The sequence below is a fragment of the Gossypium hirsutum genome, chromosome A02 (assembly GCF_007990345.1).
Source record: "Gossypium hirsutum isolate 1008001.06 chromosome A02, Gossypium_hirsutum_v2.1, whole genome shotgun sequence".
Classification (NCBI taxonomy): domain Eukaryota; kingdom Viridiplantae; phylum Streptophyta; class Magnoliopsida; order Malvales; family Malvaceae; genus Gossypium; species Gossypium hirsutum.
This window is the reverse complement of record NC_053425.1, coordinates 11296330-11310965: the sequence shown is the minus strand read 5'-3', so window position 1 is coordinate 11310965 and position 14636 is coordinate 11296330. Positions and strand designations below refer to the sequence as shown.

The 14636-nt window shown below is 34.1% G+C and overlaps 1 protein-coding gene and 1 non-coding gene across 4 annotated transcripts; both read left to right on the top strand.

The window, feature by feature from the left end:
- Positions 1–1538: 1538 nt before the first annotated feature.
- LOC121216991 (small nucleolar RNA R71) lies at positions 1539–1645 on the top strand. Its single transcript, XR_005913193.1, has one exon. It is a non-coding gene; the product is annotated as a small nucleolar RNA R71 (small nucleolar RNA).
- A 7547-nt stretch (positions 1646–9192) lies between these two features.
- On the top strand, positions 9193–10571 carry LOC107951511 (extensin-2). Of its 3 annotated transcripts, none has more exons than XM_016886581.2 (2): positions 9193–10201; positions 10303–10571. In XM_016886581.2, the coding sequence occupies exon 1, from the start codon at positions 9244–9246 to the stop codon at positions 10171–10173; it is 930 nt and encodes a 309-aa protein (XP_016742070.1). In that variant the 5' UTR covers positions 9193–9243; the 3' UTR covers positions 10174–10201; positions 10303–10571. The 3 variants fall into 3 exon arrangements, with proteins under 3 accessions (XP_016742070.1, XP_016742069.1, XP_016742067.1); XM_016886580.2 differs by having other exon boundaries at positions 10290–10571; XM_016886578.2 differs by having other exon boundaries at positions 9194–10201; positions 10323–10571.
- The last annotated feature ends 4065 nt before the right edge of the window (positions 10572–14636 follow it).

The window sequence follows — 14636 nt, the reverse complement described above, 5'->3', positions numbered from 1 at the left end:
TGATTTATACAACCACCTTCAATTTTTGATGTGTTACTTGAATTACGAGCTTAAAGGGTGATTGTTTCGTCTCCCACACGAAGTGTGAGTTCACCTGTGCCAACATCAATTATTGTTCTAACAGTTGCTAAAAAGGGCTCCCTAAAATTAAAGGAACGTTACTATCCTCCTCTATGTCTAGAACAACGAAATCAACTGGGAATATAAATTTGTCAATTTTAATGAGTACATCTTCAATAATAACCCTAGGAAATCTAATTGTTTTATCGGTTAATTGAATACTCATCTTAGTTTGTTTGGGTTTCTCAAGACCTAGTTACTTAAACATTTTGTAAGGCATGACATTGATGCTAGCCCCTAAATCAACCAAAGTATTATTAACATCTAAGCTACCAATTAAGCAAGGAATTGTAAAACTCTCTGGATCTTTTAATTTGTTGGGTAGCTTATTTTGTAGAATAGCTGAGCAAGCTACGTTCAACTCCACATGCGATGCTTCATCCAACTTTCACTTGTTTCCTAAAAGCTCCTTTAAAAACTTGACTGCGTTCGGCATCTACGAAAGGGCTTCAATAAACGGTAAGTTAATGTGTAATTTCTTTAATAGTTTAAGGAGTTTACAAAATTGTTCATCTGTATGGTCTTTCTTTGTCACATTTGGGTATGACACTCGTGGTTTGTACTCTTTACTTACCGGTTTCTGCTCGATGTGGTTTACCTTACCTTTACCTTTACTTACCACAGTTTCTTGCCTCGGTTCTGGTTTAGATGTAACTAACCCTTCCTCATCTTGAATGGCAATCGCATTGAGTTGCTCCATTGGGTTAGATTCAGTGTTACTCAGTAGGCTACCTTGTGGTCATTCAGATATCAATTTAGCGAGCTGGCCTATCTGAGTTTCGAGCCCTTGGATCGACGCTTGTTGATTTTTAAGTGCTGTCTCGGTATTCTGGAAACGAGTTTCTGACACCAAGATGAATTTTGTTAGCATCTCCTCAAGGTTCGAATTTTTCTCTTGCTGGTAAGGTTGCTGTTAGAAACCTGGAAATGGTGGTGGTCTCTGATTCCCTTGGCCTTCCCATGAGAAATTTGGGTGGTTCCTCCATCCTGTATTGTAAGTGTTACTATAAGGATTATTTTGAGGTCGAGGATTATTACCCATATAATTTAATTGCTCGTTTTTCATGTTGTGGCCATAGGGTGGGCATTCTGAATTGCTCAATTCTCCCCCACTTGCATTGTATTGCATTACTGGGTGAACCTGTGAAGAACCAAAAAAACTGTTAATTTTTCTATTCAAAAGTTCTACCTGATTAGAAAGTATGGTGACCGAATCAACATTAAAAACCCCGGCTGCTTTCATCGGTTTTGTCCTCATGACTTGCTATTGATAATTATTTAGTGACATCTCTTCTATAAATTCATAAGCATCATCAGGTGTCTTATTATTGATAGTTCCTCCAACAGCTGCGTCAATCATCTGTCTAGTCGAAGGATTCAGGCCATTGTGAAACGTTTGAACCTGTAGCCAGAGTGGTAACCCATGGTGAGGACATCTTCTTAAAAGGTCCTTGTATCTCTCCCATGCATCATAGAGTGTTTCTATATTCATTTGCATAAATGAAGAGATATCATTACGTAATTTGGCTGTTTTAGTCGACGAAAAATATTTTAATAAAAATTTTTCGGTCATTTGTTCCCAAGCAGTGATTGACCCTTGTGGTAACGAGTTCAACCACTTTTTAGCTTTGTTCCTCAATGAAAAAGGGAATAACTGAAGGCGAATGGCATCAGTAGAAACGCCATTGATTTTAAATGTATCGCAAAACTCTAGAAAATTTTCCAAGTGGTTGTTTGGATCCTTATCCTGCAAACCATCAAACTGAACAAATTGCTGTATCATTTCAATTGTGTTAGGTTTCAGTTCAAAATTATTTGCAGCAATAGCAGGCCTAACTATACTTGACTCAGTTCCTGTTAAAGTAGGTTTAGCATAATCATACATAGTGCGTGGAGTAGGATTCTGATTTACTGGATCAGCAGAAATCACAGGAGGTAGCAAATTTTCCTGGTTTTCAGCCATCTTCTCGATTGTGGTTGAAGTATCGTCGTCTTGCTCTTCCTTTTTGTATCTTAAGCTTCGTCTTATTTTTCTTTGGTTTCTGTGAACTGTGCGATCGATCTCACTATCAAACAGTAATGGTCCCGACGGGTTTCTTCTAATCATAAACTATAAAAACCTGTCAGGAACAAATAAAATAAAAATTAGAAAATAAAATAAAAATTTAAAGTAAAAATAAAGAAAAATGGCTAAAGTAATAAAAATCGAGTGTTCCTAATATCTTAGTTCCCCGGAAACGGCGCCAAAAACTTGATTTATGATACTTGCGATAAGTTTTAAATAATTTAGAAATGATCGTTCTTGAAACCAACTATTATCACGATAAAGACAAGTGTACCTATCGAACAGTAATATAGCTTTAGCAAGACCGAATTGTCGAACCCAAAGGAACCAAGAGTACTAGTAATCACTTTCTTTTTATTATCTAACCTAAAAATTAAAGGATTTGTTTATTAAAACTAATTAACTAAACTAAGGGTGCAGAGAAAGAAAATTGGGGAAAATACTTTTAGAAAATTCGCTTGATTAGGACAATACCCAAGGAAAAATCCACCTAGACTTCACTTGTTATTTGACTCTGAATCAGTCGATTTATTCATTTGACATGATCCGTACAAATCCCTAAGTTATATTATTATCTCTCTCAAGACTAATAACATCTAACCCTAGGTTGATTAATTGAAATCTCTTTCTATTTAACGCCCTAGTGTTGCATTAACTCGATCTATGGATCTCCTTATTAGGTTTCACCCTAATCCGGCAAAATCTTGTTACCCTATCTTTAGGCGTGCAATCAACTCTGTTTAATTATGACAAATTTACTCTTAGACACGGACTTTTGCTCCTCTGAATAAGCGCATTAACTTGAATCAATATCCTGGAATATTAAGACAAGAATTAAGAACATATAATTAAAAACAAGTCAAATATTTATCATATAATTCAGATAATAATAACAAGATCCGTTTAGGTTTCATTCCCCTTAGGTATTTAGAGGGTTTAAATCATAATTATAAAAGAAAACATCTCAGAAGAATAATGAATACAAAACATAAAGAAAACCCAAAACTCCTGAATGGTAATTGAAGGGAGATTTTCAGTCTTGATGAATAATCAGGCTTCTGAGATGGATCAATCGGCTTTCTTCGAGTAATTCCTTGCTTCCTACTCCGTGTCCCCCCTTTTAAGTGCCTTCTCAGGTGATTAAATAAGCTTTAGAATGCCTAAGAGCCCTTAAAATAGACCTTTTCCGAATAAGACTATACTTGGGCTCGACAGGGACATGCCCGTGCGCGATTGCTCCAGACAGTGGTCAAGGCTATTAAAAAGGCACGGGCGTGTAGTCTACTCGTGTAAGTCTTGCTTCGATCCTGCCAAATGGACACGGCCGTGTGGCTTACCAGTGTGAGGAAGTCCAGGCCGTGTTGATTTCCCATGTGGGTCTATTTTTTCCGTTTTCGGCCCGTTTCTCGCTCTTTTTGCCCTCCTATGCTCTCCTAAGTATAAAATATGAAATTAAAGGATTAGGAGCATCGAATTCACCAAATCTAAGGATAAATCATCTATAAATGTGCCAAACATAGGATAAAAATATGTATAAATTACGGTTTATCAACTACACATCTCGATAAACAAAACATAATATAAATTATTTCTACAAACAACAGACGCTGGTCCCCATAAGTTAGAGACAACCAAATCAAACAAATTTGTATATTCAGTAGTAGAACTTGAAAAAGGCAGTTTGTGTGACTTCCCGTTTTGACATGCAATACAAATATTTTCAAGGCACATTTTATTTTGAAACAACTTGACACTTATCGAGAACAAGTTTAACAATCGAGGCAGACAAATGACTATGCCTGTGATGCCATAATGCAAAACAATCATCATATGCATTGCGACTCTAGAGCCCAGTGCTATGAAAAAAGGAACAACGACAAACAGAGCAAGAGTAACCGACGAAAAATAATAGAGCCCATCACGAGTGTAGCCCCGTAGTAAAATTTCATGAGTCTGGATGTCCTTAATAACACAATAAGACAGGTGATATTTAAAGAACACGTTATTGTCATTAGCAAACTGAGAAACAAATAGCAAATTCTTCCGTATATTTGGCACACACAAAACATTAGACAAATGAAGCAATTTGGTTTTCATAGACAAGATAAGATTCCGAACATACGATATTTTTATAGGAATACCATCATCCGTGAGGAAAGAAGATGTACTTGAGTATGGCGTAGACTCATTCAAGGCAGAGGCTTCTCAACAGACATGATGCGTAGCCCCTAAATCAAGACACCATGATGAGGTCCCTATAGGCATAGGAATGTAAGAATTACCATTATCAAAATTAGACCTATATGGAGTTGTATTGGCATTAGACCCAGTGGTAGTAAAAAAATCGGATACGTGAAAATTAGTAAAGCGATGCAACCCAACGCACAGCGAAGAATCAAAATCAATAACGCGTGCCCTCGATTTTGTGTGCCATGGAACACATGATCTATTAATTGGCACTGAAACATTGCCAGTGGTGGGCCCAAACTCTTGTCTATACCCAAAAGAACCCTCAAGTCCAATAAAATTGACATTTGACCCAAGTGAACCCTATCCAATGCTAGGACGAGCACTGGCTGGCCTACCAATTCCATTTAGGCCAAAATCTTGGCCTGAAGCAGTTGGCCTAGGAACACCAGCGAATGGCCCAATGCGTTAGCCCATCTTCAGCGGCAAGTGAGGACCACCAGATTGGTCACTATTTGAGCCTGGTTCAACAGCGGGCCCAAACACCTAGCTTGCCTCATTGTTAAAATTAGGAGCAAAAAGGTTAGAAACCCTAACATTCGGTAGACTTGGCACAAGGGAGGCATTGTTTTACAAATGTGGCCATCCTCCCCAAGAGGAGCCATAAGGGAAATGCGTCGGTACCGTCACCGAAGAATCGGCACACTGTCCAGGCATATCGAAGGGGTTTGAACTAGGATGAGCTGATGGAAACCAGCCGGTCAAGAGACCAGTTGCACCAAAAACATTGTCGCACGAATAGTGCCCAGCACAAAAGCGAAGCCTGCGCCATGGTCAGAGCAGATAGACCACTGTATTCGCGGTTGAAATGATAATAACAGCGTTGTGCCAGATGTCCATAGCAACCATAGATCTGGAACTGAAGCCGAGTCGAAAGTCATGCCCACGAGCACCAGGAGGAGGATGGCTACCATGTACGGAGTCCTCCACCGATGTCGCCGAAGTGGCCTCTACCAGATGAGCATGAAAAGGTATGTCATTCACGACATGAGTCTGACGGCTTTCGAACTTCAGTAGCACAACAACTATATTCTGTAACGGAAGAGTTTCAGAAGAGAACTATGGTAGTGTTAAAACGACATCATAATCTGACGATAGGCCAGCAAGAATGATCTCTACCTTCTCGGCCTTCGAAACCACCAATCCAGATGCCTCGAGTAAGGTGCATGTATTTTGAATCTTAATAATATACTCTTTGACAGTCATCATGCCTTTCTTGATGGAGTGGAGTTCATGCTTAATACGCGATAACTTCGCTCTGGTGGCAACAGTAAAGAGGTGATTCACAGTGCTCCAAACCTCACACGGTGTCTTAGCAGCTATAAAAGAGGACAACAAAGGAGCATTAATCGTAGAAAGCAACCGAAGAGCGAGTAACTTATCTTGCTGAACAAACAGGAATGCATCGGGAGCCGAAGCCAAGGTTCCATCGGGAGATGACACAAAGCGAGGCGGAGTAGGTAACGTCCCTTCTAAAAATCTTATGAGTTCATACCCTTCAATTATCAATAGGATATGCTGTTGGCATTGCATAGCATTTCTTTCATCTAACTTCTCAGTGTGACGACGAGGAAACGATTGAACCAAACATGAATCGAGAACGAGGGACTGCTACGACCAGTGGAGGTAGAATCAGTGGAATTGGCCATGGATCTACAATAGAAGCGACCTCTAAGAAATTAGGGGACTGATACCATGTTAACAACTGTATTATGAAGAATAAAAAAAAAAGTAGAATGAATACATTAAATCTCTTCTGATATTATTAGCTTACCTTTGAACAATACATGAATAGAATTTATATTTGTATGACTAACTACTATGACTAACAGCTGCTAACTGCTTTCTAACAATATTACAGCCTATATAACAAAATGGTAACAGACTAATAGAGAATGGTAACAGACTAACAGAGTCTATACTCTAATAAAGCCAAACAATTTAGCTCTTACTTTTACAATATTTGCAACATAATTATCTCTATGCTTTTTTAAATCTTCATCAAATCACTGTGTAACCTTATTCAAACCTAGTGGTGACATATGTTATACCACAATATTAATTCTAGCTATCAAGCACTTTTAGACCAACTTATGGGACGGCCTTGCAACATCAGCCAATAAGAGATGCTTTGGGGACCAAACACAAAAAGGAAAGTGGTGTTAACCCCTTAAGTGCAATCTCTCATCTCTATCTTCTCATATCATATCCTCGCCTCATAGCCATTATGTACAGTCACATATTACTTGCTTTCTGTATTATAAGTTTATCGGGATACAAGTTCTAACATCCTTTAATTTACTTGTAAAAATCTAAATGCATCCGAGTTCATCTTCAAACCCGATCTCTGAGCAAGAATGTTGTAATCAAAGCATAATGTCATTCGGAGGGCTAGAAAAAAGCACAATAAAATTTTACATGTATGATTAATTTTAATTTAATAATTCACATCTTCAATCGGATGCTTTTCTCTTTCTTCTTTTGATAAAAAATAGCTTATAAAGTCAATGTCAGTATTTAAGTAAAAGATTCTACCCAGATCACTCTATTTTAATTAAAAACACTAGTATTTCTTTTCTTTTTTCTTTTTTTTTTTGTGAAGAAAAACACTAATTTCTTTTTATTTTGATAATAAAATTGTTTTTATTTAAGTTTTATTTATTTCAGAAAGCTATCTTGCAAAGATACTTAATCTTTTTGTTCTTTTTTTATATGCTTAACCTTGTATGCCATGTGGACATCACCGATGTTCCTTTAAGTAATTAGATCTATTATTAAAAATCAAATTGATTTTTTCTAATATTTTTAAAGGAATTAAAATAAATTGGTGGTAGCTAGAACTAACACATTTCCTCTGCCGGTGATTAAATTAATCCAATTATAAAACTAATGTAGCATATTGTAGTCGTGATTTGTGCTCCTTTCACATTTACCACTTTTTTTTATACTAAATAAGTTTTTATTTAGTTTAGATAACCAGTTAAAACAATTATATTAAAAGGTTAAAAATTTGAAACAATTTTTTTTATTAAGAATTTTTTTTATTTTTAATAATTTTAAAATTTAAATTAGATAATCTAAAGTACGATTTTTTAAAAATCTTAAAATAGATTAGTGGTAAAATTAGAAATTTTAAAATCTATTGAGTGCAAGTTTAATATTTGATGTTTGTATTGATTTTATACATTTTACTTTCAACCATAATATGAGTCATATAATCTACTATAAGATAAAATGCTTTCGATTTGAGTTTAACCGTTTACACTATCATTTAATTAACAAAAGAATGTTTAAAATTAGAAATATAAATATTAATGATTGTTTTTGGAAAATTAATATATTTTAAATAATAAAATGAATATTTAAATTTTAGATAAACAAGACTTATCGCGATTTTAATTATGCACATTCATTTTTAAGCGGTTGTTTTGGTGCTTTCCTATGTTAAATTTCTAATGGAATGTGATTGATAAGAATATCATTGTTCAAGAAGTTATTTCACAATGTTTGGTAACCACTGAAAAGTATTAATTAAAATCTTGAGACATTTAACACTTATTGGGAATATAAGATTACTGTACAAAATTATCATTATTATATAAAAATAATATTAACGTATTTAATATTTTTCAATAATTTTTTATTATTAACAAATATTTGAGTTATGTTTTTTCACATCTTGATCTAAAACATTATATTAATACATTAAAAAATTGTATATTAACTCAAGATTGTGAAGATGTACAATTTACAAAATTTTTACCCTCATTACTTTGTATGTACAAATTCAAGTATATTCAATATTAACTTGAAATTATCTCAATACTAATTTTTAAATTAGTAGTTTCATTTAGATGTATGAAATCTTTTTTAATAACCGCCATATTTTTCATTTTTAACACATACAAATTATATAATTTTTTTATTAGAAAATTTAGACAATGTCAATATTATTATTGCTAGAGTAATAGGTATTATATGTGAATAGGCTTGTTTTTCATAGAATTACTTGATTCTACAAGTTGTCTTTAAGTTTTGTATGCTAAAAAATATAATTTTCTTATAGCAAAATAAAATATAGATATTTATCTACTATTTAGAAGAAAAAAAAAACTTACTCTAGAATAATGGTTTGAAGTTGTAAAGATAAGAAAATGACATGAAAAAGCAAGCTACAACTATCTTTATCTCAATAAGTTAATTAGTACCTAAACATAAATAAAAGAAAGTTAATTTTTTGTTCTAATAATTTTTATTTACATGTGAAAGTAATTTTCTCACAAATTATCACTTTCTATTGTTAGTAAGAAAATAACTCTCAAAAGAATATTACATTCTAAGGAAAGTAAACTAATTTTTCCTGCCAAATATTAGAATCACATTTTAATCAATTAAGTTCTTTAAAAAGTGATAAATTTTCAAAATATAAAATAGGATTATGATTTGATGCCTTAATTAAAGCATAAAATAAGATAAATTATTAATTGTTTAAAGTATTTATTAAATCGAGTTTAATGATTAATTATTCATATTCTATAAACTTATTAAAGAATTAATAGGGAGTGAGAAATGAATTTGATAAATATTTAATAGAGAAAATTGAATTTATGGGAAACGACAAGGAAGAGAATAGAGAATTATTATATCATACCATGCTAATAACCTAAACGTAATGTCTTTTTTACATGCTGCTGAAGGTTCGGTCCATCTTCAAACTTTTTTCATGATTATAAGGTTAAAGAAAAAGTCTATATAAAGGGAGTGAAGAGGGTTGCTAAGAGCATAACCAAATTAAACCCATTTTTAGAAGTATGGGGAAAATGGGGTCATCAATGACCTCTCTCTTTCTCACTCTTTTAGTTTTAGCAGTGTCTCTCAATTTGCCTTTTGAAACCTCAGCAGATTACACTTATTCTTCTCCTCCACCACCTCCTAAGAAGTACCCACCACCACCTTACCATTACAAGTCTCCACCACCACCTCCTCCGGTCTACTCTCCACCACCACCACCACCACACAAGAAGCCTTACAAGTACAAATCTCCTCCCCCACCAGCTCCTGTTTACAAGTATAAGTCCCCACCACCTCCTCCATCACCACCCAAGCATCCTTACAAGTACAAGTCTCCTCCACCTCCACCACCATCACCACCCAAGCATCCTTACAAGTACAAGTCCCCACCACCACCACCACCATCACCACCCAAACACCCCTACAAGTACAAGTCCCCACCCCCACCCCCACCATCACCACCCAAGCACCCTTACAAGTACAAGTCTCCACCCCCACCATCTCCAGTTTACAAGTATAAGTCTCCACCACCTCCACCGCCATCACCACCCAAGCACCCTTACAAGTACAAGTCCCCACCACCTCCACCACCATCACCACCCAAGCACCCTTACAAGTACAAGTCCCCACCTCCACCACCATCACCCCCAAAGCATCCTTATAAGTACAAGTCTCCACCACCACCACCATCACCTCCAAAGCATCCTTACAAGTACAAGTCTCCACCACCACCACCACCACCATCACCACCCAAGCATCCCTACAAGTACAAGTCTCCCCCACCACCACCTCTATCCCCACCCAAGCACCCTTACAAGTACAAGTCTCCACCCCCACCACCTCCGGTTTACAAGTATAAGTCTCCACCACCTCCTGCCGTTTACAAGTCTCCTCCTCCACCACCACCCCATTATGTCTACTCTTCACCTCCTCCTCCTCACCACTACTAAGTGATGACGGCTTTGACCATACTCCTAGGTAATGTACATTTATATATCTCCTTTTTTTACCAACTCGTGAAGGTGCATTATTTCACATTGTTTTGCATGTTTTGATGTTTAATCAGTTCAATACCAAAGAACCCATTGTTTTGTTGCAGGAGAAGAGAAGATTGTGATTCAAATAAAGCCACAAAAGATGGTTTGAAAAGAAATCTAGAGGGAATCATAAAGAAGAAGATTGGAAGCCCAGCCTACCTAGTCTCCGCGTTTGAAGTGAATAATGTTAGATAAATTGTGTGTTATTCAGTGGCTTCACTCGTGTTTATTTCTGTTTAAAAGAATCATATATGTAACTGTGTATGTGCTCTGCAACCATTTTGCAAATGCATGGGTTTATATTATATAAATTATTAATGTGTCACGATTTGCATAAGTATTTTAACTTTAAAATATCACATTTTATAAAAAAAATATAAACAAGTTGATTAAACTAAAGTGTGAAATATATTGAAAAAAAATTGTAATTAGATATCTAAAACATTGTAATTGAATTTTTAAAATATTAATATAATATTAATTAGGTTCGTTTATCGGTTTGAATATCAAATGTTAACTTAAAATATATGTGAAGCATATGTAAAATTCGTAGATCAAATTTTTAATCAATTATATAAAAAAGCTTAGATCTAACCTATTAAAAAATAATATCATTAAATTTAATAGGGAATTTTTTAAGATAATTTAAACTAGCTAGAGATCTCACCCAATTATTAGTGAGCTCTCATTTTGGTCATCAAATTATAAAAATTACAAAATAAATATTAAGTTATTTATTTGTAATATCTTAGGTACTCGTCCATCAACTGTAATTAATCCCTTGATAGAATGATGATGTGAAACGTTTATATAAGGTTAATATCTATTTTGTCCTTAAATTGCTAAAATATTAAAGTAATTTTTTTAACAATAAATTTAAAAATATAACAAATATCATAAAACTCTAAAAAATGAAAATTTATTTTCAATTATTTTTTAAAAGAAATTATAATTATGCTAAAAATTTATAAATTTTATTATAAACTTCATAATTTAAATAAAAAAATTCCAAAAGAATCCAAAAATTGATACACTTTTAAATTATAACAAAATGCAAAAAAAAATCTAAAAATCCTTAAACTTATAAAAAATTCAAAAAAAAATATAAAAATTAAGTTTCATGAAATTCTTAAAAAAAAACTTAAATTTTTGGGGAATAACCCAATACCAAACTGTCTTTATCCAGAAGACAAATCAAATTATGCACTAGCACCATAATAAACATTCATAGCATTTTCTGAAGAAATTGGGGATAAGCAATAGATGCTCATAAAAATTGTAGTTAACAAACATATCCTCAAAGTAAAAGGTTAAAGAGCTTCATTACCTCTCCCAAGTGAGAAATGCATTAGTAATTACACACTTGAAGGAAAGAAATGTAGATAGGATGAATAATAATAAGATGTAATTTGGATCTAATTTCTCATAATTAGCTGGTATATATATTTTTCTTTGATAAATGAAAACCATCTTTTAAGATTTACCCAAAAGAAAAAAACATCTTTTCAACATAAACCAATCAATTAGACAATGTCTAAAGTATTAGCAAGGTTACTAAACTGACTTAAATTTACCCATGTACTAATTGTGAATGAATTCACTTTACTTCTATTATTTAGCAAATATTAGCCAATGATTGCCTGCATTCTAGAAACTTAAAAAAATGGCAAATAAGTATTTAATATAATTTACTTTATTCCCTGGAACAACAATTCTCAAGCACCAATTAAAAACAAACATCAGGCTATTGAATAAAGATAAGCTTTATCTTAGGTTATATGAATATCCCACTATTTTAAATATTTTTTTTAGTTTTTATATTTAAAAAATTGCTTCTTTAATTTTCTGAAACTTTATAATCCTTAATAATTTTTGCTTTTTTTATGATTTAAAATTTATTAATTAGAAAAAGCTCAATTCTTTGGGTGAATTACACATAAATACAGTTTTTTTTGGATAATTATTGAATTAGGTCAATTTTTCCAAAATTTACTAAATTAGGCTAATAATACAAAAACGTCTTTTCAGCAGATTGGCAAGAAAATGCTTCCAATTGAATGTGTTTTCCGTAATGGCTACCCCAACCTCCATCGATGAATTTCCAACAATCCCCACCCAACGGCTATTTCAACGGGATTTTAAAACGCCCCCCCCCTTGACGTCCTTTTTTCCCCCCTATTTCAACACCTAATTCCATTGTTTTTCAATTCAATCTCAACTCAACTCTCTCTTACATTCTCAATTCTCTCTCTAATCTCTTCTAAATTTCTCTCAATTCCCTCTTAATTATCACTCATTTTTTTTTCTTCTCTCAACTCTATTTTTTATTCAAATTTTATTAAGTTTTTTTAAATAATTTTGTATTACAATTTATTTCGTATTTATTGAAATTAGTAATGACAAAATCTCTAATTCGTTTGAATGACAAGCACATTTCAGTTGATCAATTGCACATGATAATAAGGTTTTTATTATATTTAATCTAACTTAATTTAAATATTTTGTTACTATACAAAAATTTGATATTTTGTATGTTTTTTTATATATAGTCGGGAGAACGAATTTTGGAGACATATATTCGTAATCTATCTGATCCTCCATCATCTTTAATCGAGCCATACTTGAGAGATACGGGGTTTTTGCACATGGCCCATATGGGTATGGGGTGTAAATTGGACCCCACAATTGAAAGCGTGTTGGTGGAAAGATGGAGACTTGAGACGCATACATTTGATCTTCCATGCGGCGAGTGTATTATTACATTCAAGGACGTGTAGTTACAGCTCGGGTTACCGTGAATGGGGTGATAGTGACTGGGTCAGTTTTCGCAATCGATTGGAGAGATGTATGCCAGCAACTTTTAGACAGTGTTTCAGACACGATTGATGGAACCCAGATAGATATGAATTGGTTGAAAAGAAATTTTGTTAGACTCAATGCAGAATCGAGTGAAGTTGAAAGAGAATAACACGTTAGGGCGTACATCCTTAATACCTGACAAATCACAAAATTTTATCCATTTAAAGTGGCTGCTAAAACTCGTGAACTTTAGAGAAGTAGGCGAACTCAGTTGGGGGCCAACTGTGTTGGTGACGTTGTACCGGGAGATGTGTGAGGCGAAGAAACCATCAGTGGTCGGATGCTACTACTGCAATCATGGGTGTGGTACTGGCTACCATTTTTACGTCCTCAAGCGGACTAACTTTATACATTCGCACTCATAACAAGGTAAAATTCATTAGATAATATATTTATCATAATAAAATTATTTAAAATTTAAATTATTGTGTTAACATATTATTTCAATAGGTGGAACCATGGGTCGAGATATGTGGAACTACTGGAGGAGCTTTAAGATATACGACTTTTGTTAGATCCACGATTAGAAGCAGAGGCATGTATTTTTAAAATTTCAATTATATAATATTAACGTAATCGATTTAAAAATTAATAGTAAATATATAATTAAAATTATTATTTTAATATACTTTGAATGGACGCCATACTCCGATCCAAGAATTCAAGCATGCATCCTATCTGAATTCTTGGTTAATCTTAAGATCTGGCACGTGAAGGCCATTAGTAGTGTCTGCTACAGTATAGATGCACAAATTAGATAGACTTATGTGGCAGCTTAGGTTTAGGAAAACGATTCCACCAGTACCATAAAAAATAGAATATCTGCACCATATCGACTTACGGAGGAAAACTGATGAAATAGGGTTGAATTTGACTCGAAAATATCAACATTTGGAACTATAGGTATGACTTTTTACAGACACATGAACCCATTATCGCTCGAGAATTAGCCTGCGATTCGGAGTACATGTCATGGTTTAGACATCATTACAAGCCATATCTACTAGCGAAAGAGGCGAGGCAATGTCATACGAGAGGCACCTAGGAATCCAAGGTCTGGAGTAGTTGTTGAGGCTGGTCCATCATCTGCGCCAACACAAAAACAAGCACCGATGGTCACACCATCCCTTGGTTAGTATGGCGTAAGTGACACTTTGAATGCATATATTTAGCTCGTGTTGTAGCCTCTCTAATTTCTTTCATAATGTCTTCACACCAAATGTACCCATGCTTAATCTGTCCAACATATTTTTCCGCTCTTTTTTGGTAATAGTGTTGCTAAATAGAAATATGTTTATTTCACAACCGAGGTTATCGAAAAATGACATGTCCTCTTCAATATGGAATTGATTCATTCTGCCAAGTTTGTCGTCATGTGCCCATATCGTAGACCTCTGTAATACAATTTTGTCTACTAGCCGAATGGTATATTAGAGAGGTAACTTGCATCAACACTGTTAATGGCCGGCAAGTTTTTCAATATTTCATGGAAATGATGTTTGACGAGCTTGTACTTT